General features: G+C 42.8%; 3 protein-coding genes across 5 annotated transcripts; 2 read left to right on the plus strand and 1 right to left on the minus strand.

Moving 5' to 3' along the window:
• Positions 1 to 1628: 1628 nt before the first annotated feature.
• LOC105570158 (double-stranded RNA-binding protein Staufen homolog 2) lies at positions 1629 to 9756 on the plus strand. Of its 2 annotated transcripts, none has more exons than XM_012027143.1 (8): positions 1629 to 1826; positions 2695 to 2772; positions 3427 to 3635; positions 3703 to 4323; positions 4513 to 5060; positions 5143 to 5668; positions 5731 to 5939; positions 6061 to 9756. In XM_012027143.1, the coding sequence occupies exons 2-8, from the start codon at positions 2720 to 2722 to the stop codon at positions 6319 to 6321; spliced, it is 2427 nt and encodes an 808-aa protein (XP_011882533.1). In that variant the 5' UTR covers positions 1629 to 1826; positions 2695 to 2719; the 3' UTR covers positions 6322 to 9756. The 2 variants fall into 2 exon arrangements, with proteins under 2 accessions (XP_011882533.1, XP_011882534.1); XM_012027144.1 differs by having other exon boundaries at positions 3721 to 4323.
• A 1277-nt stretch (positions 9757 to 11033) lies between these two features.
• LOC105570159 (zinc finger protein 436-like) lies at positions 11034 to 14863 on the plus strand. 2 transcript variants are annotated; one of them, XM_012027145.1, is made up of 6 exons: positions 11034 to 12368; positions 12679 to 12884; positions 12980 to 13155; positions 13228 to 13680; positions 13751 to 13957; positions 14045 to 14863. In XM_012027145.1, exons 1-6 carry the CDS (start codon positions 11808 to 11810, stop codon positions 14467 to 14469), a joined length of 2028 nt encoding a protein of 675 aa, XP_011882535.1. In that variant the 5' UTR covers positions 11034 to 11807; the 3' UTR covers positions 14470 to 14863. The 2 variants fall into 2 exon arrangements, with proteins under 2 accessions (XP_011882535.1, XP_011882536.1); XM_012027146.1 differs by having other exon boundaries at positions 11034 to 12344.
• A 176-nt stretch (positions 14864 to 15039) lies between these two features.
• Positions 15040 to 22271, minus strand: LOC105570160 (trimethylguanosine synthase). The gene is made up of 9 exons (XM_012027147.1): positions 21971 to 22271; positions 20866 to 21001; positions 20461 to 20758; positions 18904 to 20356; positions 18425 to 18665; positions 16167 to 16449; positions 15958 to 16089; positions 15591 to 15889; positions 15040 to 15520 (listed from the first exon to the last, which is right to left on the minus strand). The coding sequence occupies exons 1-9, from the start codon at positions 22075 to 22077 to the stop codon at positions 15413 to 15415; spliced, it is 3057 nt and encodes a 1018-aa protein (XP_011882537.1). The 5' UTR covers positions 22078 to 22271; the 3' UTR covers positions 15040 to 15412.
• Positions 22272 to 22438: the final 167 nt, after the last annotated feature.

A 22438-nucleotide genomic window follows, 5' to 3' on the forward strand; every position in this document is an offset into this window, starting at 1 on the left:
TTGGCTGCGTTTGCAACTGTTCGTAAAGTACGTAAATCTGATTGGCGCATTATCCTAAACGTGGGTGAATTTAAGAGCATACGCCAATCAGATTCAATTTTACAGCAGCTAAGCAAAGTAGCTTCTTCTGCTGAACGCGGCCGATGGCTCGACTCGTACATATCGCGTCGACGGCCGCGTATAAGCGCGTCCCATTAGCTGTTGTCCCAAGTCCGGGAAACGAGAAACGATGCACCTCACCTTCAGAATCCAATCCCGAGTGGCCCGTCCCTCGAATGCGTGTTCTTTCGACGCATTTCTCGGCGATACTCGAGGGACACGCGTATTCTGATCTCTCGCCGAAAGACATTCCTCGGACACGATTGACGATCTCCAGCGGGGGACGTGTACTTACCCTCCTAATCTCGCTCCTATTTGAATACTTGCGACAGTTTCCTCTAATTGGGAATCTCGGAAAAACACGCGTCCCGAGAGCGTCGGTAAGGCTGATGGCAGAGAACAATCCGTAAACGCTTAAGACTGTCTCAGTCGTAGACGTAGGGCAAGGCAGAGAGAAACGTAAGTCGTGTACCATAGCCTTTCACGACTTACGTTTCTCTCTGCCTTGCCCTACGTCTACGACTGAGACAGTCTTAAGCGTTTACGGATTGTTCTCTGCCATCAGCCTAAAGGCCATTCTACAATTGCGTAAACGTTAAGGCCATTCTACAATTGCGTAAACGTAGTTGTAGGGTTGTAGGAGTAGAAGTAGTAGTATGTGTTGTACACGCACCGGCATAAATGCTGTCCCTATCCTTGTAAGGTGCACGCACACAACTAGAGTCCCTGTAGTTGTGTGCGTGCACCTCACAAGGATAGGGACAGCATTTATGCCGGTGCGTGTACATCAAAGTAATATACAATAAAGTGAGATACGTCGTAATTAAAGTGAATGATTGGTTAGCTTTTACGTCCTACATCGTTGTAGTCGTGAAAGATCAATTAAGTTCATCAGCCATCTTTTACAACAGGCTTTGCAATCGGAGATGCTAGTTTAAAACTGCAGTGTTTTACAATAACACTGTAAACCGATAACAACCACGTTTACGCAATTGTAGAATGGCCTTTATAGTTGTTGGGTTGTAGGAGTAGAAGTAGTAGTAAGTGTTGTACATCAAAGTAATATACAATAGAGTGAGATACGTCGTAATTGAAATGAATGATTGGTTAGCTTTTACGTCCTACATCGTTGTAGTCGTGAAAGATCAAGTTCAGCCATCTTTTACAACAGGCTTTACAATCGGAGATGCTAGTTTAAAACTACGTGTTTTACAACACTGTACAACCGATAACAACCACGTTTACGCAATTGTAGAATGGCCTTTACACTCGAGTGTCGCGCCGACACGCGTGTTTGCGCCTACCTTGAAAAGAACCCGCGAACTACGAGCAGCTTCTGTCGGCCCGCGGCACCAATGTACGTGAGAAAGCGGGCGGTGATTCCGGGGAAAAGGAGCCGAAAGTAATTGTCGAACTCTTATCTAGGCGCTCGTTGCCGCCGTCTGCTGCTGCTGCTGCTGCCTCCGTCGCTCCTTCCCGCGGTCCGTGCATCACCCCGCGTCGCGGGGCCGAGAACGCGCCGCCGGTGACGTCACGGCTCCGCCGCTAGCTCCACATCAAAATGGCCGCATTTTAGTCTACCGAGCGCTTTTCTTTACTGTTTGCCAATAGCCGCGCTGAGGGCCTGGCGGTGTCGGTCCCCGTCGGAGTGTGCCCGTTTCGCCGGAAATTCGCCTGTGCCGCGCGACGCGCCCGAAATTTCCGCGAAATCGAGCGAACGTGACCGGGTAAGTGTCGGAAAAGTGAGCAAAAAGGTGTGTGCTGCGCGCCGCGCGCGCGGCGTGGCTCCGACCGTGCGGACGGGCCGCCGCCGCCGCCGTCGTCGCCGGACCAAGCCCATTCCTCTCGGGAGCAAGAGAGAGAGAGAGAGAGCGCGCGCGAGACGGGACTTTATTTATAGAAAAACGGAGAGAGAACGTCGCTCGCGCGTCCGCAAAACCGTACGCGCGTACGAGATTCGCGCGCGCGGCCGCGACGACGGGGCCGCGTCCCGCGTAAATAAACCGCCCGTCGTACCGGCTCCGGCTCGCCCTTCCCGCAGGAAGGTTATACCGTCTCCTCCTCGTCCGTCCTGCCGCCACCCCTCCCCTCCCCCACCCCATCCCCCCCCCTCGAGTCCGGCGGCTCGTTCTCGCGCGGCCGTTATCCACGCGGAAAGAGGGAAAGGCGGAGGGGAGTCGCCGCGTGTACGCCGGGAATTGCATCTCGGAGCCTGGGGCCTTCCTCCTCGTCTTCTTCGCGCGGGACTGGCACGTTGCGTCCTCCTTTGTTGACCGGCGGGGATCAACAAGCGGCGCCGATTCGCAGGCCGGATCGCTTGTTTATTGATAATTAACACTCGTCCCGTGTCCTCCCTCGCTGACCGAGCGAAGCACTGGCAGAGGAAATGGCTCGTGGTTCTGCCCATTGCTACGCGGGAGCTCGGCGCGAGAGAGGACGGACGGTCTCGTTGGGGGGTGTTTTTTTTTGGCTTTTTCTTTTAATTCGCGGTCGCGGAGATCCGCTCGCTCGCTCGCGCGTGCTACGCGACGCGACTCCGCCGTCTGAGATACGTTGACACGGGGATTGAATGACCTTGCTCTTTTCATTTTACAGGTTTGTCTGCGTAGATTCTCGTAAGATGTTACGCCACCAACATCACACGATGCAAAATCAGCTCCGAGATCACAACAGGTTAATGTCGCATGATCAAGTCTTATACCGTTCGCGCCTCTGCGGCGGCAGAATCGTATGGGAAGTGCGACGGAAGCACTCGTCTCCTCTGGGAGCTTCGCGCTTTCCTAGACGTCCAGACGTAAATAACCGCCGGGACGTGCAAATGCCCGTCGCAAGTTATCGAAACCGTAGTATAACTGGTAGATCCACTCTCCGCCCGCTCCTTCGGCCTTTGCGGTCCTGTGGTACTGCGCCATACACCCCGACAGGGTCCAGCGACGTGTGTGTGTGTGTGTGTACTCATCTAAGCCACACAACACATACAACATTTCTCTCGTTAGTCTACCCGGAGCAATGTCGGACGCGCAGAAGGGATCGACGCAAAACGAAAGGAACGAGTGGACCTACTAGTTTATACTATGGTTATACTATGTTGAAACCGCGAAACTTCCCAATGATTCTGTCTAGCAACTCGATGGCGTGTCGCTATACGTATTATCCGTACAACGTTTCTACAGTGAGAATTTTCACACAAGAGTCATTGTAGAATCAAATATACCTAGGACAAAGATAACGGTAGTTGTACGTTCGCTAATGTATAAAAAGATGAGCGAGGGACTTGTTCGACGGGATGTTAATCGAGCGAAAAAAAAAAAAACACTGACCCCACAGAATGGCAGGACCAATGCGGCCTATGCAGCAGGCTAACATGCCCCAGCTACATCAGACGCAGCATTTGCTGCCGCATCGGAATCCGCATCAGCAGATACTGTCCATGCCCCCCCATCAACAGCATATGCATCACATGCAGCATCCTGGCCCGCCGCATGGAAACCCGAGACAACCGATGTTGATGGGCATGAGTACGCACAGTACAAACAGTGAGTACAGATACGCAGCGGCAGATTTGACCCTTGCTCTTGGTCCGTGAAGATTATCGCAAGAAAGTAAACCGTTTACTTGCAGATACGATGGTTAGCGTTAGCATGAAGGACCAAGCAAGTACCGTTTCCGTGACTCTTCAGAATGTGCAGCAGCCTCAGTATCCACATCAGCAGCAGCAGCAGCCGAATAATCAGCAGAATCAGCCTTCCCAGCAGCAACAGCCGTCGCAGCAGCAGGTGCAGCAGCCGCAGTCGCAGCAGCAGCCGCAGCATGTGTCGCCGCAACAGTCAAACGTGGAGCAATCGAAGGTGATAACGAACGACGCCAATGGAGAGTCCAGGGACGATAGTGTGTCCGGTCAGAATCATGCTAACGCGACTAATCCAGCTTTGGCAAACATGAAAGAAAAGACACCCATGTGCTTGTTGAACGAGTTGGCGAGATTCAATAGGATTCAACATCAATACAGACTGACAAACGAGCAGGGACCGGCGCACAAAAAGAGATTCACGGTGACGCTAAAACTGGGCGAGGAGGAGTATGTCGCTGAGGGTCCTAGTATAAAGAAAGCTCAGCATAGCGCGGCGACTGAAGCGCTAACGAAGACTTGGTACCGTCAACCTCCGCCTAAACCCACCAAGGCCATGAGGATCGGCCATCTCGGCAAATGTCCGACGGGCTCTGGTAATTTTGCTTTGTGAATTCTACGTGCATGCAACTACAGTTGAACAACATCGATTTGCAACGCTATCTTCCTCGGTATAAGCAGTCGTGACTGTGCAGCGAAGTTGACCTATAACTTTGCCTCTTTTTCTTCGATTATAAAATCCACAGAATTCTCCGATATTTAAATCGTGCCGTTTTGGATTACAGGACATTTGCCGCCCACTGTCGAACTGAATGCGTTAGCGATGAAACGGGGTGAGCCAACTGTTTATACGTTCCGACAAGCTCCGCCAGCGGCGTTGCAACATCAATTTATGCCGCACGGATTCGGTAACTTCCCACGAATGTATAGTCCTCGACTCACGTACAATCGCGGAACTCACACGGATCTTCAGGGATTGTATCTCGTCACTCTGAAGGTTGGCGAACGCGAATTTACGGGTAGAGGCTTGACAGGCCAAGCGGCACGTCATGACGCAGCTAGCAGAGCTTTGGAACAGTTACGACAGTTGCCACTACCAGAAGAGATCACGAACACGAATACCGCCAGCGAGAACGGTTCGCTGGGTGGCATCGACGATCCGAACGCCGAGTTGAAAAGTCCTGTGTCTCTTGTCCACGAGACCGCGCTAAAGCGTGGACTGCCAGTCAGTTTTGAAGTCGTATCCGAAAGCGGTAAACCTCATATAAGGACCTTTATGACAAAATGTACTGTCGGCGAGAAGGTTACTGTGGGAGAGGGCTCATCGAAAAAAGTAATCTCTCAAACTTTTCGCGTAGAAGAATAAGTAATGCAATTCCTAATGCTCGTATCCCCCTCCGTCTCCGTTTTCTCAGGTGTCGAAGAAACGCGCCGCCGAGTTGATGTTAGACGAACTGAAGCGTCTTCCTCCGTTACCGGCCACCATACAGAACCGAACGATGCGAGTGAAACGTAAGCCGCCGGCGACGAAGAAGAAATCTCGTAATTTAATCAAAGTTTATCAAGAGCCCCGTGCGGAGAATGAAGCCTCGGAGGAAGTGAACCCGGTCTCCCGGCTCGTTCAGATTCAACAGGCGAAACGCGAGAGGGAACCGGTTTACAATCTGATAGACGAGAAGGGCGCGCCGAGACGTAGAGAGTTTGTCATGGAAGTAATAATGGGCCAGCACTCCGCCCAGGGAATCGGACCTAACAAGAAATTGGCTAAGAGAGCCGCGGCTGAGGCTCTCTTGGCGCAATTAGGATACAGTAAACCGTCGCCGCAGCCCGCGAAACCATCCATAAAGACGGGAGAGAACGAGAACACGGAGTCGAAGCCTAGAAAAGTCACATTTCTCGAGGACGAACAAATGAACGACATTCAACCTCACTCGGTAGGAGGTAAGGAACAACATCGGTCACAGCTGTGTTCGGTCAGTTTTAAAATTTGTCATCCTCTTTAGGTACCATAGGCCGCCAATTAGTACCTGGTCTTTTATTGGTGGACGGAGGTCAAGAATCTAAACTGGGGAATGGACCCAGCGTACAAATAGTCGCTGAAGAGTTGCGCGAACAGCAGCAGCAGAATACGGCTGGTGTTTCGCCCAAGGATCAATTGCATTATTTATCTCAGTTATTTAATTTCAGCGTAGAATTTAACGATTTTCCCAAGGTAATTTATCGCGTTCGTTTCATCCGTATTAAAATGGTTTTAATTAATAGAAATGGAATCAAGTAAATCAAGATGGGACGCGTGTAGCGAATTAAGCCATTATTATCTTCCATTGTTCCAGGGAGTGTCTATAAACAAGGAATATTTATCACTTGTGTCGCTAAGCACTGATCCACCGCAAGTTTGTCACGGTAATGGAGCGACAATAACCGCGAGTCGCAATCAAGCGGCTCTAAGGGCGCTTCGTACTCTTAGTAAATTGGGACTTGATAATGCCTCAAATGCAGCACAAGTGAAGAAGGATAAAGGCGCGTCCGGTGATGGAATACACATTAGCATTCAAGTTAAAAATAACATTATGGATGGAGCTATCGATAAGTAATTGAGTAGCACTTAAGGTCATATAATGTTGAGTTGTATTTATGCTTCTTTAGGATACTGCAAAAGAGAATTAAGTTAATTCCGTTAGTAAATTTCTTTGCAAAATCTTGCTTATTCATTGCCAATTTCATGTTAGAGAAATGCTACTCCTCGACAGAGACTTCTTTCTTCAATCGCGCCAAGAAGGTCTCAGCCGTGGTTATGGGAGCCAATTTTTTTGCTAAATCCGATTCCTTTATTCGAGGAATCAGATCTAATAAAATTGCTCTCTCTCCTTTTCTCTCATATGAAATTTTTTTCTATATAGTATAATCTATCTGTATAGAAAAAAAGCTGTTTTATGTTAACAATAATTTGGTTATATTTGTAAAAATGTATTTGTATCGGTTTGAGAAATATTTGTTACAAATTGATGTAAAACATGCATGATGAGATACTTTTATTTCACACGTTTGTTATTGCATCGCTTGCTATTTGCATTACTAAAAATATGGTAAAGATCGAAGGGATGTAAAATCTGAAATCAATTTATATACAATTATTTAAATTAGTTATTAGTATGTGTTGTATGAAATCTTCCTAATCTTCTGCAGTGTCCTAATTACATTGAAATGCCGTTCAAGCACCAATAAGCAATATGTATTTAGTAACTGTGTAAGAATTCTTTCGTTTAACAACTAGGAACATCTGATCAGTCACAGTAGGCAGTGTTTCTGTGATTATCGGAAACCTATTGTTATGAATAGCGTATCGTTGAATGATTCGTGTATTACAACTCTTGCAAATCTAACAATGCTACGGAATCGTAAGGAACATTATTGGTGCTTGATCGTGATTGCGATCCTAGCAGTGACAAAATATAACTGCTATATTTATTGTAACGTTTTCATTGACAGGATCACAATAGCAATATACTTATCTACAAATGATTAAAAAAATGGTCATTCTCCAGTTAGGATCAGTCTATAATATATAATGAACACTATAGGGAAAACGTTAAGTAAAGTCGACACGACCTGGAGATGAAATGCGACCATCTCTTAATTTCTCAATTGAATTCCTTAGCTTCCACAGTATCGTGAATAAAAAGCTATCTTGTTATCTAATAATATGTTAATAATCATAGAGGTGTTTTTCTTTTTTTTTTAATTCTCGGCTATTTGGAATGGATTTGGAATTGATCACTTTATATTTTTTGTGTGTATATTATTTCTTCGCATTATTTGAAGAAGTTAAAGCAGATTAAAACTCTTATCTCTATTCGCGTATGTTGCATGTGAAAATTATACATAAAATCACGTATTTTTCCAGAGTAAGCCTCTGGCTACGTGCGCTAGAGATACGTGTTGATTCAAACGATTGCGTGAAAGATTAAGTAGCTTTAAATTGATGAAACATAGGTAATGCGACATACATTGTCCCTATGCCCCAATTTGCTTTTCTACGGGGGCCAGAAGCAATCTGGGGTCACGTATTCATGTATCGTAAAATATTGAGAAGCGAAGGGAAGATAGAAATTTCTATACATCTGTCATTCGAGTAAAACGATAATGATACGCTGTATAGGAAATTTCGGTGAATATATAAAACAGAACGAAAAGAGAGTAGAAAGTAAAAAAATTTTCCCGTTGCGTCAAAACCATTACAAAATTATTTTAATCTCGATGTAGAAACATCTCTATAAAGAAACGGCGAATTTTGTCTGGTTGAGAAGCGAGGGGAATAGAAATTTCCATACACCTATCGTTCGCGGGCAGACAGTAATGATATGTTGCATCGGAAATTTCGGTGAATCTAAATAAGAGAGAAAAAAAGAGAAGAAGAGGCAATAATTCAAAATTTGTCCCGTGGCGTCAAGGTTATGACGAAATTGTTTTAATTTTGCTTGAGAAATAATCCTGAAGCAACGGTGAATTTTGCATTACTGTCGGGGGGGAGGGGGGGGAAGAAACGAGTGGACGAATACTAGAGTGGAGGAGACCTAATAATGAATGAGAAGATAAACATTGAGAAACGGTACAAACTTTGAATATTCACGTAACTTTTACTTCTTGAACTTAAGTTCTGTTGCGCTTCACGCCAACTATAACGGACGTTGCCTTTTATTACACACGGTGTAACGACACAGAGCTTTGTACCGGCGTTCTCAACCCAGCGACTCGCTGTCTTCGATTCATTACTCTCGTATTACATTGCGATTTACTGAACAACAAATACACAAGCGGTTTACAAAAATTGCAGCTGTACGAACGATTAGTAAACTGTATTATTGTTCACTAAAATCGTGTGCATTTTATTCATAATGCCCGATACTCGGTACATTGAAAGAAATTTGTAACAAATGTTCGCGATGACGGATTCATCGAGGTTTGTTTGAAACATTTGCTGAAAAAAAAAATTATTTATTGACTCTTTGAGACTCTAGTTGGGTTTTGTTTTGCCTGATACCGATCGCTTTCATAAGTGGGCCTTTCTTGTTCATGTGGCATTCAGTATTATGAGACACGGTGGTAGATTCCATTATATACATATTAGTTTTTCAAGAGCCGAACAGGACGAAGATGCGGGCTAAACAATTTAATGTCGCGCACGCTGCGGAGGGAAGAGGAAAGGGGATACGATTTCATGCTATGAACTGTAATACCGTATAGTTAATATTAACGAATAGATAAGCGAATATAATGTATCAATTTACCGAGATACCGGAAACCGGGAGTTCTTCGACACTTCGATAGGAAAGAGCTCGCGTTGAAAGCTCGAGCTTGATCCGCAAAGTGTTGAGGAAACATGAGGAGGCTGATACGTCGACATTGTCGGGAAGAGGAAGAGATTGCGAAACACTAGTTTCATGCGTAATCCACATTTCGTTCTGTCAGTTTGTTTTAATGCCGTCACGTATTTATACAAACAACGCCACGAACCGCTTGCTTACTTTCGTTTAGTATTAGAATAATCGCTGCCGTTTTCGCTACGTTGCGACTACATTGCTATGTAAAGCTTTTGTAACATAATACCGATTTCTCGCGAGTTCTTCAGTTAATCGGCGGGACGAGAGAAAGTACCGTATACGATTATACCGTAATGTAGCCCGATTATGTTAGATTTACATTTTAAGCGCAGCAATTTGTTCGTATATTGTAACGTCTACGCCGTGTAAAACGCAGTCACGTATAAATGCGAGTCCTCGGCAGCCCTCCATCGAGCGAACCATTGCCTCTCGAGTGGACCTAATCGATCGATGAGAATCGTTCGTATTCGATGGATCTTTAATTGCATTTTTTGCAAGTGAATTGTACGACGTATAGGAATCTACTGCTTTCCTCGAGCCGCATCAGTTTGTATTTGATGAAGAACGATTGTAGAAAGGTTTCACGTACATGTATATGGCCTTTTTACTGTGCGTTTCAAATATACGCATGACAAGGTGGCACACGAATACCGGAATACTTTACCTCATTTATCCTCATCTGAAGGTCCTATTCTGTAAACCTTAACGATATCAAAGATTAGTTTCTTTAAATTGCCAGTATAATAATAAAATTCCAAATTTCATTCGACCACAGCTGGCCACATTTGTTAATTAATCGGTTAATGCAGAAAATCTGTTGCAAAAAATATTACCTCAGCCAGGGTTTGAACACACAATAATATCGTTAAGATTCAAAGAATCTTAACAATATCGTCGTGTGCTTTGCACAGCTTTTCTATGGCATATATTATATCTGCGCAAAACACGTAATGATGTTAACATTTACAAAATAGACCCCTAAAGTGACTAGATATTTTGCGCTGGAATGCGGGACGCGTCCAAATATAAATAAAAAGCGCTCAACGCGTTTGTGAGGACGCCATTTTCTTAGTTCATTTAATTGTACGTTCATTAAAATGTTTTTGAATCTGTCTTTTTATGCATTTATTGATATACAAAATTACAAAAAACATACTTATGATAAATTAATTTAAAAAATTTTTAAACACTGTTCTTTTTGTAACAGAAAATTACTTACATAGAAAATAAACAGTGTCGATACAAAAATTACTTTGTTCGTCAAGAGTAACTGTATAAGATGAATCAACATAAAGAATAATATTTTTACAGCTGTTCCATAAAAGCTGCAAGTCGATTGGCCACACATTTCTCGGGGCTAGAACTTTGACCAAGTTCTGGCATCGTGGACACAGACCTTAACGAATTTGATTGGTCCATTTCCTTGTGCATTTGCTTATAGACCAATCAAGTTCGTTATGCATATGCTTATGCACTTATGCAAAAGCGTGTACTCTCCGCTTTAAAAGTGAAGGTAAAGGCGCGCAAAACAGTCCCTTGAAACGGTATCAAGTAAAACGCCGGCGTGGCCGCTCTCAGATTTCTCTCCGGTTCTATTTTTATCCATTCCGGCCAAATGCCAGACAGAACAGTAATTAATTAATTACAAATAAACGAATGACTCGCGAACCTTTTCAATTGCACTTCAAACGTCTTCATTCAAAGTACAAACGATTGCGAATAGAAGTTATTTGAAGATACGTTCGTTCCCGGTTAAGTGCGAGCGAATGGCCGCCTGCCGGAAACTTCGAACCGGACGCCCACCGTGCGCGAGATGCCTCGCGAGGACGGGATTTCGAATTTGAATATCCTCGCGTCTCTCCTCGTTCCCCTCGCTGCAATTTCGCCGAGCAGCGGCCGCAGAATCGGTCGACGCGAAGGTGTGTCTCAGCTTTAATTACCGTCCGCGCGATCTAGTCTTATTACTGTCTCGCCGAGATAACCTCGTCGCTCCACGTTGACACAGTATACATGTGTACGCTCGCGTTCGTTTATCTCGCGACGTAAATAAGTTTGCAAATATCACAACGAGCCTGGCGTCGTCCTCTTGTCGTCGTCTCAGGCCGTTCGAGAACTGTTCGACCTCTGGACACAAACTTGCAATAGCCTGCGAAAGTTTGTACGAATTGTGACATCGAATTGTGATTTTTTTGTCGTTTAAGAATAAGCAGAGGGTATGTCGAGACGGATTTTGTACATCCCAAAGTGATTCGTATATTGAACTTTACGTCACGAATGAAACCCACGTTAAGTTCGTTTTAGACGAGAGTTTGCAAGGTGTCTGCGTATCTTGCTGACAGACTATCCAGCACGACGGACTCCGCCAGAGGAATGTGAGAGTAAATTGATTGCAGAGACGGAATTCCACCGTTCCATTGCCACCTAAATGCACCTGCTCCGTTTAAATGACCACAAGATCACGGATTCGGTTCGGTTTCAGGCCAATAAGTTGCCGTCGGATCGTGGATCAGGTTTTCCAAGAGGACACGCAAGAGACACAATTGACGCCAGGTCTGCTGCGATAATCTGTCAGCCTGTCGCCAGGGCTATCCGTCGGCTTTGTTTGCTGGACTAAAGTCAATCGTGCGTCCAGAGTGTCGAACGGTTTGTGCGTTGTTGTCGAATCCACCGATTGTTCTACGATCTTTCCGTCATCAGCGATGACCGAGGAAACCGGTATGGACGTGTCCTACTTGAGCTGTGATATAAACGGTACGAGATACATTTACAAGCTCGCGCCGCCGTCAACGGACATCGCGAGGGACTCGGCGTCAAGCGAGGAGCAAACTGCGGTTGACGCTGCCAGGGGCGCCGAGCTGGACGCCGAGGAGGAGCCGATTTCGCTGTTGTACCTGAACGGGCAGGTGTACGCGATTAAGAATGAAATACTCCAGGAGTTGGACGCCAGTCAGTCGGTGGAGCAGACGAATTGCCACGAGAAGCCGCTCCCGAAGAACGCGGAGAGCAACGAGAATGAGTACATCACCGGGGACAGTCTGGTGGCCGGGAGCCCGTACGGACAGTCCGAGGTGCAATACCAGGCCGCTACCGAGGAGGCCGGGCAGGACCTCGCCGCGGAGGACGACAACGTTAACGTCGACGACCTCCTGGAAGTCGTGACCGCCTTTAAATGCAAGATGTGTACTTATCTGTCTCAGGACAAGATGCAGCTGTTCGGTCACATTCAGAAACTGCACGTAAATTCTGCTATCGATATTAAAGTGAGTAGCGCGCCTGCCGTTCTAACTCTGCAGTTGACCATTTCAATTGAAGTAACTGTATTTTGCTCGGCAGAAGCGCTTGTAGCGCGGTGTAAAGATTGGCTTACTTTTTATTATTATTATGTAGCCAAGGGAAGAGTCTAAAGTGGATCGAGTAAGAATAGTTTATATGTGTGAGGAGTGTTCCAACTACTTCCGTTCTTTTGAGGGCTGTAGGGAACACGTGATTAATGTAATATCATCTTGAACTTAATTTTCTTGATAGGCTACCTTTGCCCGGGCGATACGATAGAATATGTACTTCTTGTAGGACCATCAATTGACGGACATTGCGAGCGACGAGGCTGGAAAGGAAAACTTGACAGGCCTGACGAATCCCGGCCTGATAGCTGTACACGGGAGCCAACACGTCGAGGGCGGCCAGGCGGAGAAAAGTCCAGTGAAAATTTCCAAGACCCTAAATTCGGAGTATATGCGCAACAGAAATATGATAGAGACGACGGAGCTAAATGTCAAGTATGTAATCTTCCGAAAGATGTGTATGCCACGCGGAAGAAACTCATCCCTTCACTGCTATTAATATCTAAATTAATGTGCGATCCTTGCTTAAGGTGTTCCTATCAGGGCTGCCCGTACAAATTCGCCTCGGAGGAAATTATGCAGCAACATATCCTTTGCCACACGGAATCTGAAACTGGGACGACATTCAAGTGCAGCGTGTGTCGAGACATGAAGTTTACAAAGTGGCGTCAGTGTAGCTTGCACTTATGGAAAAGTCATCAAATTGGTTCGTAAATATAAGCTAAGTGACGTAAGGGGAGTTTAACATTTTTACGCAGTTATTTTTTCTTAAATACAGACATAGGTTTGTTCACCTGCAAAATTTGCGAGGCCTACAAAAGTGCTACCATGGTAAAACTCTTGACGCACATGAGGGTGCACAGTGATAGCCGCGACTACAAATGTCCCGATTGCGGCAAGTGTTTCAAGCAGGCCAGTCAGTTGCGCAATCACCGTATAATGCATCTGGATCGCAAAACGTTGGAAGTAACTCGATGGTACACCTCGAAGAAGTGCGAAATGTGCGGCAAAACTTATGCGAACTCGAAATGTTTAAAAAATCACATTCAGGCTGTGCACTCCAAGCTGCGTCCGTACGTGTGTAACGTCTGTGGCCACGCGAGCGCCAAGAAGGCAATGCTGCAGATGCATTTGCGTCAGCACACGGGAGACAAGCCCTTCAGCTGCGAAATTTGCGAATACAAAACTGGAGATCACAATACCTTACGACGGCATATTATGCAGCACACGGGTAAGGGTTACATCCAAAATCAACACCATTGTGGAGAAGCGATTCGATTTTTGTTTTTTTTTAACCACAGGATTTCGACCGTACAAATGCCCACATTGCTCATATACGGCGATACAGAGCAGCAGTTATAAAAACCATTTAAAATCGAGGCACCCTTTACTGTCTGGCTTATTCACGTGCGATCTGTGTTCTTTCAAGACGGTGAAAAATGAAAGTTACATCCAACACTTAGGAGATCATGAAAAGGGTTTGATAAAATCTAATGCGCAAAAGAAAGGTAATACTAAGATTTAATGAACCGTTGGTGTGTCAGATTTAGTAGATATCTTTATTTAAATTCCTTGACTACTTTCTTTACACGCAGACAGCGAGAATGTCGAGGTCTTTCCCGGCAATATTGCGGCAGCGCAATTAGTTTACAGCTGTTTAGGTGCCTTTTCGAAAGATGGGGATACTTTAGAAGCTAATTTGATGTCTTCCTCAACGTCCGCTGACGGTACCTCTCAGACAATCACAATACAAATACCGTCGAAACATCTTCAGGGTTCGTTATCGACGAGAGAAAGTTTGAACAAAAATGACTCTACTATCGAGCAAGAAGACGACGAGACCATGCATTGCTTCTTAAAAATTCCTAGAGAAGAGGAAGAAAGCATAGACACTGGTGGTATAACAATACCTGCAGAACCTGAGGAAAGAAGTATTAGAACCATTGATATTGAAGAAACAAACATAACTACCAGTGATATTGAAGAAAAATATGTGACAAATATCGATATTGATTCGTGAGATTACGCAAGTAATACATAAAATATGTCGAATAATAAAAATGTCCTCCAATATGTTCAAGCAAACAAATAATGTAAAACAATAAATCATGATATGACGCAAGATTATATATTCAAATGACAAACTAATAAAAAAGAGCTAGTCCTGTATGATTTAATAATTAAATTTTTTTACAAGTGATAAGATTAAAATTTTAACAGAAATTTATTAATATTGTGATATTATTTCTGAATGTTATAGAATTTAAATTCAGGAATACCGTTAGAAAGTTAATTTAAGCTAAATTGTTAAAGAATCATAAAAATTTGTTATAATTTTTACGAAAAATTACGATCATCTTCATTTTGTATCGTTCTTGTTAATCAAATTAATAAAAAAAGGTTTAAAAAAAGAATACTTGGCGCGAGACACTACCGTGCCTCGTGATTGTAAACTTACTCATTATATGCCAATATATGAGATGTAAAAAGTTGCTTTAGATCATGAATTTCTTGCTATTTCAAAAACTTTATTTTGCCATATTCGGTATCTTTTGTTTTATTTTATGATAACTGAATGATAAAATAAACCTACGTTGCAAGTACAATTATTTATTGTAAATAAAAATTAAATAATTTTCAGAACATTGTTTTTACTTTGAAATTTCGTCCAAGATCTTAGATAAGAAATTTTTAGATATATCAATAAAGAATACTTTCTTAAAGGTATATTTATTAAAATTAAAATTATATATGTATATATGGAAGAACGTACATAAAAAATGCGAGTTAATAAAATTTGGAAGTAGTAAAAGATAAAGTACATTATCCTTCAGTGTCACAGTACAGCTAAGATACTATTAACTGAAAAGAAGTATCACGATTTTGGTTGTGACGAGTATATGTAAAAAAAAACAATGAAAAACCGTCAACTAAAAAAATATCTCTTGTTCCTGCGCTTAAAATTACGTCCTGGCCAATTCACCGTAGTAACTTGTACAAGCAGTAAACTTTCCATTGAACATGTTTTGTTGAATCTCCACTTTACCATTCTTCTCGGCTAACTTGATCATCTGCAATTACATTTATAATGCAATTACGTTCCTTTAGATACGCAAATGGAATTATCACAAAAATATTTACCTGCAGAGGGTCCGAATTTCTAGGGAGATAATAGGCCACATGTTGTGTGATTCTTCTTGCTGCTTCAAATATACTTCTGCCACCAACGGGAGATATAATACTTTCGAGATCAAACACTTTTCTCTTTATGTAGTCAGGACCGCCCCATGGCGGACTCAAGAACACGACGTCCGCAATCAACTGCGGTGCTAATTGCAGGAAATCCCCAGTAATAAATTCTATCCTATCGTCCACGCCGTAAATTCCTGCATTGTGTCGAGCAATCTTGATCTTGTTAGGATCAATGTCTATGGCAATCACTGTAACATACAATCGGTCAGGAAAATGTGCTTCAACCCGTAAAGTTTTATACGACGGATAGACGTACCTCTTTCACATGTAAATGCAAACTGAATGGAATTACTGCCCGCCCCACAAAATGCGTCAATGATCGTGTCGCACCTACACCTTTCTGCTATATCCTTTGCTATTTCTTCCGGTGTCACAGAAAACCAACTCTCTGTGAAAGAGATTGTCGCTTTACGTGTGTAAAAAAAATCTCAATTAGAAGAGACAGACAGATTTGCATTTACATACCTCGATCTAACTTAATACCGTCTTCGTATCTGCTGAACAGGCCAAACCGTTTGATGTAATACTTCCACAGTTTATAGTCATTGGCTATCTCTCTCGGTAGGTTCTTATTTAATCTCTTAAACTGCTTCTTCCTCTTTCTCCTCTGCATCTTCTTTACGCTGTCCTCGTCATCAGAACTCGACGTAAATGCAGCTTGTGCCTTTGCGTAGGAACCTTTGTCGTTGGATTGTACATCGGCATCCGCTGATATAGACGTTGGATCGCAAGATAAATAGTTGTTCGTCTATAATTAAAGGTCCACGATCAAAAGTCCGCCGTTGAAAAAATACATCACAAAACCGCGGTGGCGATAAACACGGTCTACGTTTCTTTCTCTCGCCACTTCCCTACAGTGCTACACGTGGGAATGCCTCGAAAACCAGAATACAGGTTGCCTCAATGAAGCACTTGGCTCCGATTGGTCGTGGCGGTCACTGGCGGTGTTCTTTACTCTCATCGCACAGCCTCTCCGTCTTATACATTGCAGACTAATAGATTGGAAAGAGAAAGGTAAATTCTGCAGTCAGTGCAGTTAGTGCAGTCAGTTCAGCTAAACAGTGCAGACGGTGTAGACCCCATGTATAAGACAGAGACGTTCAATTTAAAAGCGAGACTATTTTATCAATGACTACGTTTACACGGCGGCTTATAAGCCGATTTAATAACTACAGTATACTACCCGATCCAAATTTTTTTTCTTTTGATCATAACGATCACTTAAATATGAGCATTTCTGATACTTCAACTATAATTTCTAGTATATGTATATGAAATGAAAGTATATATGAAAAGAAATTTATTAAAATGTTTAGGGTAACAAAATAGGCTCATATTTAAATAATCATTATAGTCAAAAGGAGAAAAGTTTTGCATCGGATAGTATACCGTAGTTATTAAACCGACTTATAAGCCACCGTGTAAACGTAGTCAATGTGTGTCCCCCCCCCCCTTGCTGTGAGACCCTGCACCAACAAATACTGAATCGAGGCAACCTGTACATTAAAGAGTCTATGGGAAGAGTCTCTTACGATTACGTAAAAGCAAAACGTTTTTAGAAACATTAAAGTCAGTGGCGCACGATGCTTCTTGCCTGCTTAATTGCTTGCATACGAAGGTGAAAGCCAATGAAAATGTAGTCTCAAGTCATACAGCAGTGCCAATTGGCTGTCACAGGTGAGAGCAAGCAAGCAATGTAAAAAAGCATCGTGTGTCGCAGGCTTTAAGCCATTTTTCCTGCTGGATTGCTTGCAATCTAATAAATTACCATCATTGCATCACTCAATCTTTTTCCAATATCGCGGGCTACAGTCAAAATTTTGAAACTTTCTGCGAGCCAAAACGATTATTTATATTTTTTAAAGTGTAATTAAAAAATTTTTTTAATTAAAAATGACTGTTAAAATTTTGTACTTATAAAAAGAAGTACCAAAACTATTTTTAATCTTAAACATTAATAAAACTAGTTTTATAGTTTTGTCTTTGATTTTTTTAAATATTGTCGCGGGCCGTAGGTTAGCCATGCCAGGTATAACCGGTTCGTTCGTTGTAACTGAACTTTTTATATTGTTCATTTTTTTTCTCTCTCTTCCCAACGTTTGATTACATATCTATTTTATTGGAAATAAAGGATACTTTATGTAGTGCAGTTACAAAGAACGATTTTATGTTTAGCGCTGTTTTTAGAATGCATCCAGTATTCATTGAAACATTCCCTAAGGAATCTTTTAGTTAGCAATAGATTTGTTCTTTATAGCTTACTTTTATTTTATCCCCCCCCCCTCTCTCTAATATACATGCATATAATCGTATTATTCACTTTTGAATACGGGAATTACAATATAATGCAGTTATAAAGAACAGATATTTGAATCTATAAAACACTAAATGAATATGGGCTTCGGCGGACCAGGGGTCTTATTCTTGAAAAATATCGCATACAATAATCTTCGAGAATGAGGTCCTAGCGCGATAACAACACGACGCACGAGATCCAATGGGTGTAGAATTTTTCCATAAGATTTTCGGAAGAACTGTGCACTTATTAAATATCGCGCGTCGCATTATCGCGCTGGTCCGCCGGAGCCTGTAGGTAGTCGTCTCTCCTCAATACATGAAGTAGTATAATTAGAAAAATAAAAATAAACCGACAGAGTGTTAAAACACTTATTTTACGTGAACTGAGTAAATCGAAATATGTTAAGGAAAAAAAAAAGGTTTACCTTATTTGTATATCTGACGGTCGTTTCTGCGTCGTCGAAAGTTTTATACTTCGTTTTCAGGCGTTTGAGTTCCGCCATCAAGTGAAAACTTTGCCGCCTGATATTACGTTTTCGATAAACAACTTCGCCTCGCAGTTTTCTTTGGCTTTCATCCTCGATAAAATTGGCATAGCCCATTAATGAGAAGGCTTTTTTCACAGTTTCTAAACCATCCGCATTATCGTTACAATCAGCCTCGTGACTAGACGAAAGAGACAAGTACATTTTATTCTATCTTCTACTATACTTATATACTTCACATTATAATTAAATAATATAGCTGAACATTAACTGAATTATAATTACATATATTATATATTCTGTTTCATTTTTTTAATGTTACGGCAAAAGGTATACGTTAGAATCATTTAATCTATGACATTGCATGAGCAAACAATGAAGTAGTTGCTGTTACTATTATTATTATTATTATATTTTACCTTTCTCTGTAAATGTCTTGAATCTCTTCATGAAATTCATCTCCTCCATCAGAAGACTTTTGTTGATGACTATTGTCGAAATTGTTACGGGAAACCATTGTTTCAATTGTTTCGGTAACCATTAGATCTTGAGCGTAAGTCTGCTGCAACTCTTCGCGCATCTCTTCTTCCACGTCAGTCGGCTTGTTCTCCTCCACCCTTATTGTTAAATTCTTCATAAGCACGCCCACTGAATCCATGATCAGCCTCTTCGTCCTTAATTTGGACTTGGAGTTGGGCGCACTGCCCTTCCGTGAGTATCTATTTTCAGAATTTACTTTACTCGATGCAGTTAAGTCAATTTGTACAGTATCTATGCTCTCGTTCCTTTGATCTTTACAGGTACAAAGCTCTTCGCTGTCTCTATCTCCTTGAGGCATCGCCTCATCGTCTTGTTCAAGTACAATCGTGTCGCCATGCGACTCGTTCAACGTGTTAAAATATAATTGATTATGGTCTACGTTGTGCTCCTTATTATAATTTGCTATGAATAATTCATACTGCCTTTGATATTGAGTCTCAAAATTCTCTTTCCACAGATGCTGCCAATATTTGTCGTTGTCTTCCACTGAAAATTCGTTCTCCTGTTCGGAACTAGTACTAGTCATACTACTTTCTACGGAGCTTGTTACGGAAGTGACGAGACTAGACGAATGAACAGAATTGGAATCGCAACTGGAACTAGTTAACGTCATCTTGGTAACATTAGTCATGGAATCTGAGGTCGCATTCGTTTTCGTTACTGAGCCATTAACGGAATCACATCTCATCAATAGCCTCTCGTCTTCTGCATTAGACTGGTGATTATAATTTTCTTCTATACTAAGTGGGCTCAAGGGATTCCAACCATCGCCTTCTTGCAACAATATCTCGAAATTGAGAATTTTCTTTCTATTTTCGTCCGCATCTTTGTCATTAACTTCTTGCCTGCTCGCTTGTTCAAATGAGAAGCTAGTGTTCGAAGAGGATACTGCTGTCGGCTTTAGTTCACTGTCGCTCGAACAACTCTTATTGAAAATTCCTGCAAAGTTAGAACGTAGAAGTTCGCAATTCTTATGCGCTTGAGACGGAAAACACGTATTGTGCTCGAAATATCTTTCTATGGCTACTTCATTAATCTCCGCATCCTGCAACTTCTCGTCTTCTGTTGTGCGTGCATTATTTTGGAAATAATCGGGATTGATATAATCCGCATATTTTTCGATCCAGGATGCCCAGATTAACTGCTCCCCGTGTTTAGCCCAAAACTTGTCCCACGCTATGTCCTTCGCACTCTTATTACTGCTATAATCTGCAGAATAGGGATAAGCGTAAGAATTATAATCATATTGTGTAATGAGATCTTTGTTGTGTCCTTCCGTATTTAATATAGTGGTACTGTCTGATAAGTGTTGTACCATAGATTCCTTGTCACCTAATGCAAAAAAATGCAAAATTATCAATGCAACATCTATTTTAATTCAACACGACAGTTACAATTTGGCACAACATCCTTGAAATCCTTAATAGCGCAATTACCTGACACATGTTCGTGCTCAGTTAGCATGTCCACATTTTCGCAGTTGTTCTCAACCTCAGTTTCTATAGTTTGAAAAGTCTTCCCATACGACGCCACGAGATTCTGTATACTTTTTGCCTCATGCTGATCATGATACTCGGACAAGTCCGCGCCAGAATCCGACTGGTGCAGACCCAGCTTTTGAGTCAGGGAGTGTGCGGTGGGCCAATGAGCCGAATCGCGTACCGAATCATGCTCGTCCGTGGAATAATTGTTATCCGTGTGAGATGCGCTGCAATAACAGCTCACTGGTTCTTCCTACATCAAAAAATCAACAGCTCGCTTAACGTCGTCAAAACTAGTCGCCGTTTAAACTCTACAATTTCATATAACTGTCACTAGTAAATGACAAGTATGTATCATACATCATGTTTTTCTATAGATTGTGTCTCTACTCCGGATCCTTTACAAAGATCTAGCATCTCCCCTACGTAATCCCCGTCGGCATCCTCCCCTTCGCTGGCATCTTCCGAGGCTAAGACAGTATAAACCTCGGGATTCCTGGAAAGAATAACAGCGTAGAAACACAAGACCAGTAATTTAATTAACTCCAAGGCCCGGTTTCGCTAACGTCACTTAACTTTAAGCTTAGCTTAATTCGTTCTTTGTATCTTTCCAACTGTTACTGCAGAAAGAGACAAGCATGAATTAAACTAAGATCAAAGTTAAGCGACGCTTGGTAAAACCGGGCATAAATATCAACTCAAAAGCAAGAACAGAAACTTTATCCTAATTTAAACAGTTAAACTTATTAGCTTTCTCATTCTTTTCTCTCAGTAATCTGATTTCATAGGAACTTCTTCATCCTTAAAGGATCATTATTAAAGAACAGCAGGATCGTCTTTTTTATTTGTACGAGCTACATATAAATGGCAAGTTTAACGAGAGTTTCCAGTTTCTAAACTCCCCATCTCTTCCTATCGTTGACATTAGAGCGACAAACAATTCTTTACAATCCAACGAATTCTACAAAATCTCGGTAAATTATAGCGACCATGGGGATGTACTATAAAAGAAAAAAAGTTGACAAGAGAATACAAACACATTGTTGAATCACGCCTGAAAAACCCTATCACTCTGCTAAAGGGCAGCGACTTTTCTACGAAACTGTTCTATCTCCGTGTATACTTGATGCCGGACACTACCGTGATTAGGCAAACTGCTGGTCCACCGATAGTCTTGATTGGGCAAACTGCTGGTCCACCGATTTCAGAATTTCACTTCGTCGAGTGGTACGACAAACGACAGAAGATTCGAAAAGCACACCGCCGGGATCTGTCGCGACCCGCTCACAATGGACGAGCGGGTGTCAAGGTTAAATCACGTCCAACACCGACGCTGATCAATAAGCGCGTTAATTCTTTATAGCGTCCTCGTAAGCCCGACGAATGCCGGACATTTGACCGTCGAGGGCCGACGAGGAACGTCGTCGTAGGTGACAGTAGGATGCGACCGACCGGGCGCGCTTACCGGATAAATATTCGGCTACAAAGACAGTAAATGTAATCATCGGGATCGGTGGACTCCTGATCCACGATGTAGATCTGGGCTATGGGCTCCCAGGAATTGTCGCACATCCCGGAGGCAGGGGGCGATCCTCTTTGTCTACCGCGTTATCGTCAATCGTCACAAGTGCGGCATGCCTCACGCCCGAATCTCACGACCGCCGTGCCGCCGTCGAGCAAAAACAATACGCCAGTCTGCTTGTCTATGCAGCATCGCAAGGAGATCCTTGGCAGACCTGCCAGAGTCAATGCCGCGTTCATACGGAAAGAACCCGCACGTCTAAGGGTGGGTCTACATTGGATGTCGTAAGTCGTGTCGGAAGAAATTGACCAATCACAGTTCATTATTCTTCGACCGTAAGGAGAATAATGAACTGTGATTGGTCAATTTCTGCCGCCACGACTTACTACATCCTATGTAGACCCAGCCTAA

The sequence above is a fragment of the Vollenhovia emeryi genome, unplaced genomic scaffold (assembly GCF_000949405.1).
Source record: "Vollenhovia emeryi isolate VEMERY1.0 unplaced genomic scaffold, V.emery_V1.0 DF939121.1, whole genome shotgun sequence".
In the NCBI taxonomy this organism is placed as follows: Eukaryota; Metazoa; Arthropoda; class Insecta; order Hymenoptera; family Formicidae; genus Vollenhovia; species Vollenhovia emeryi.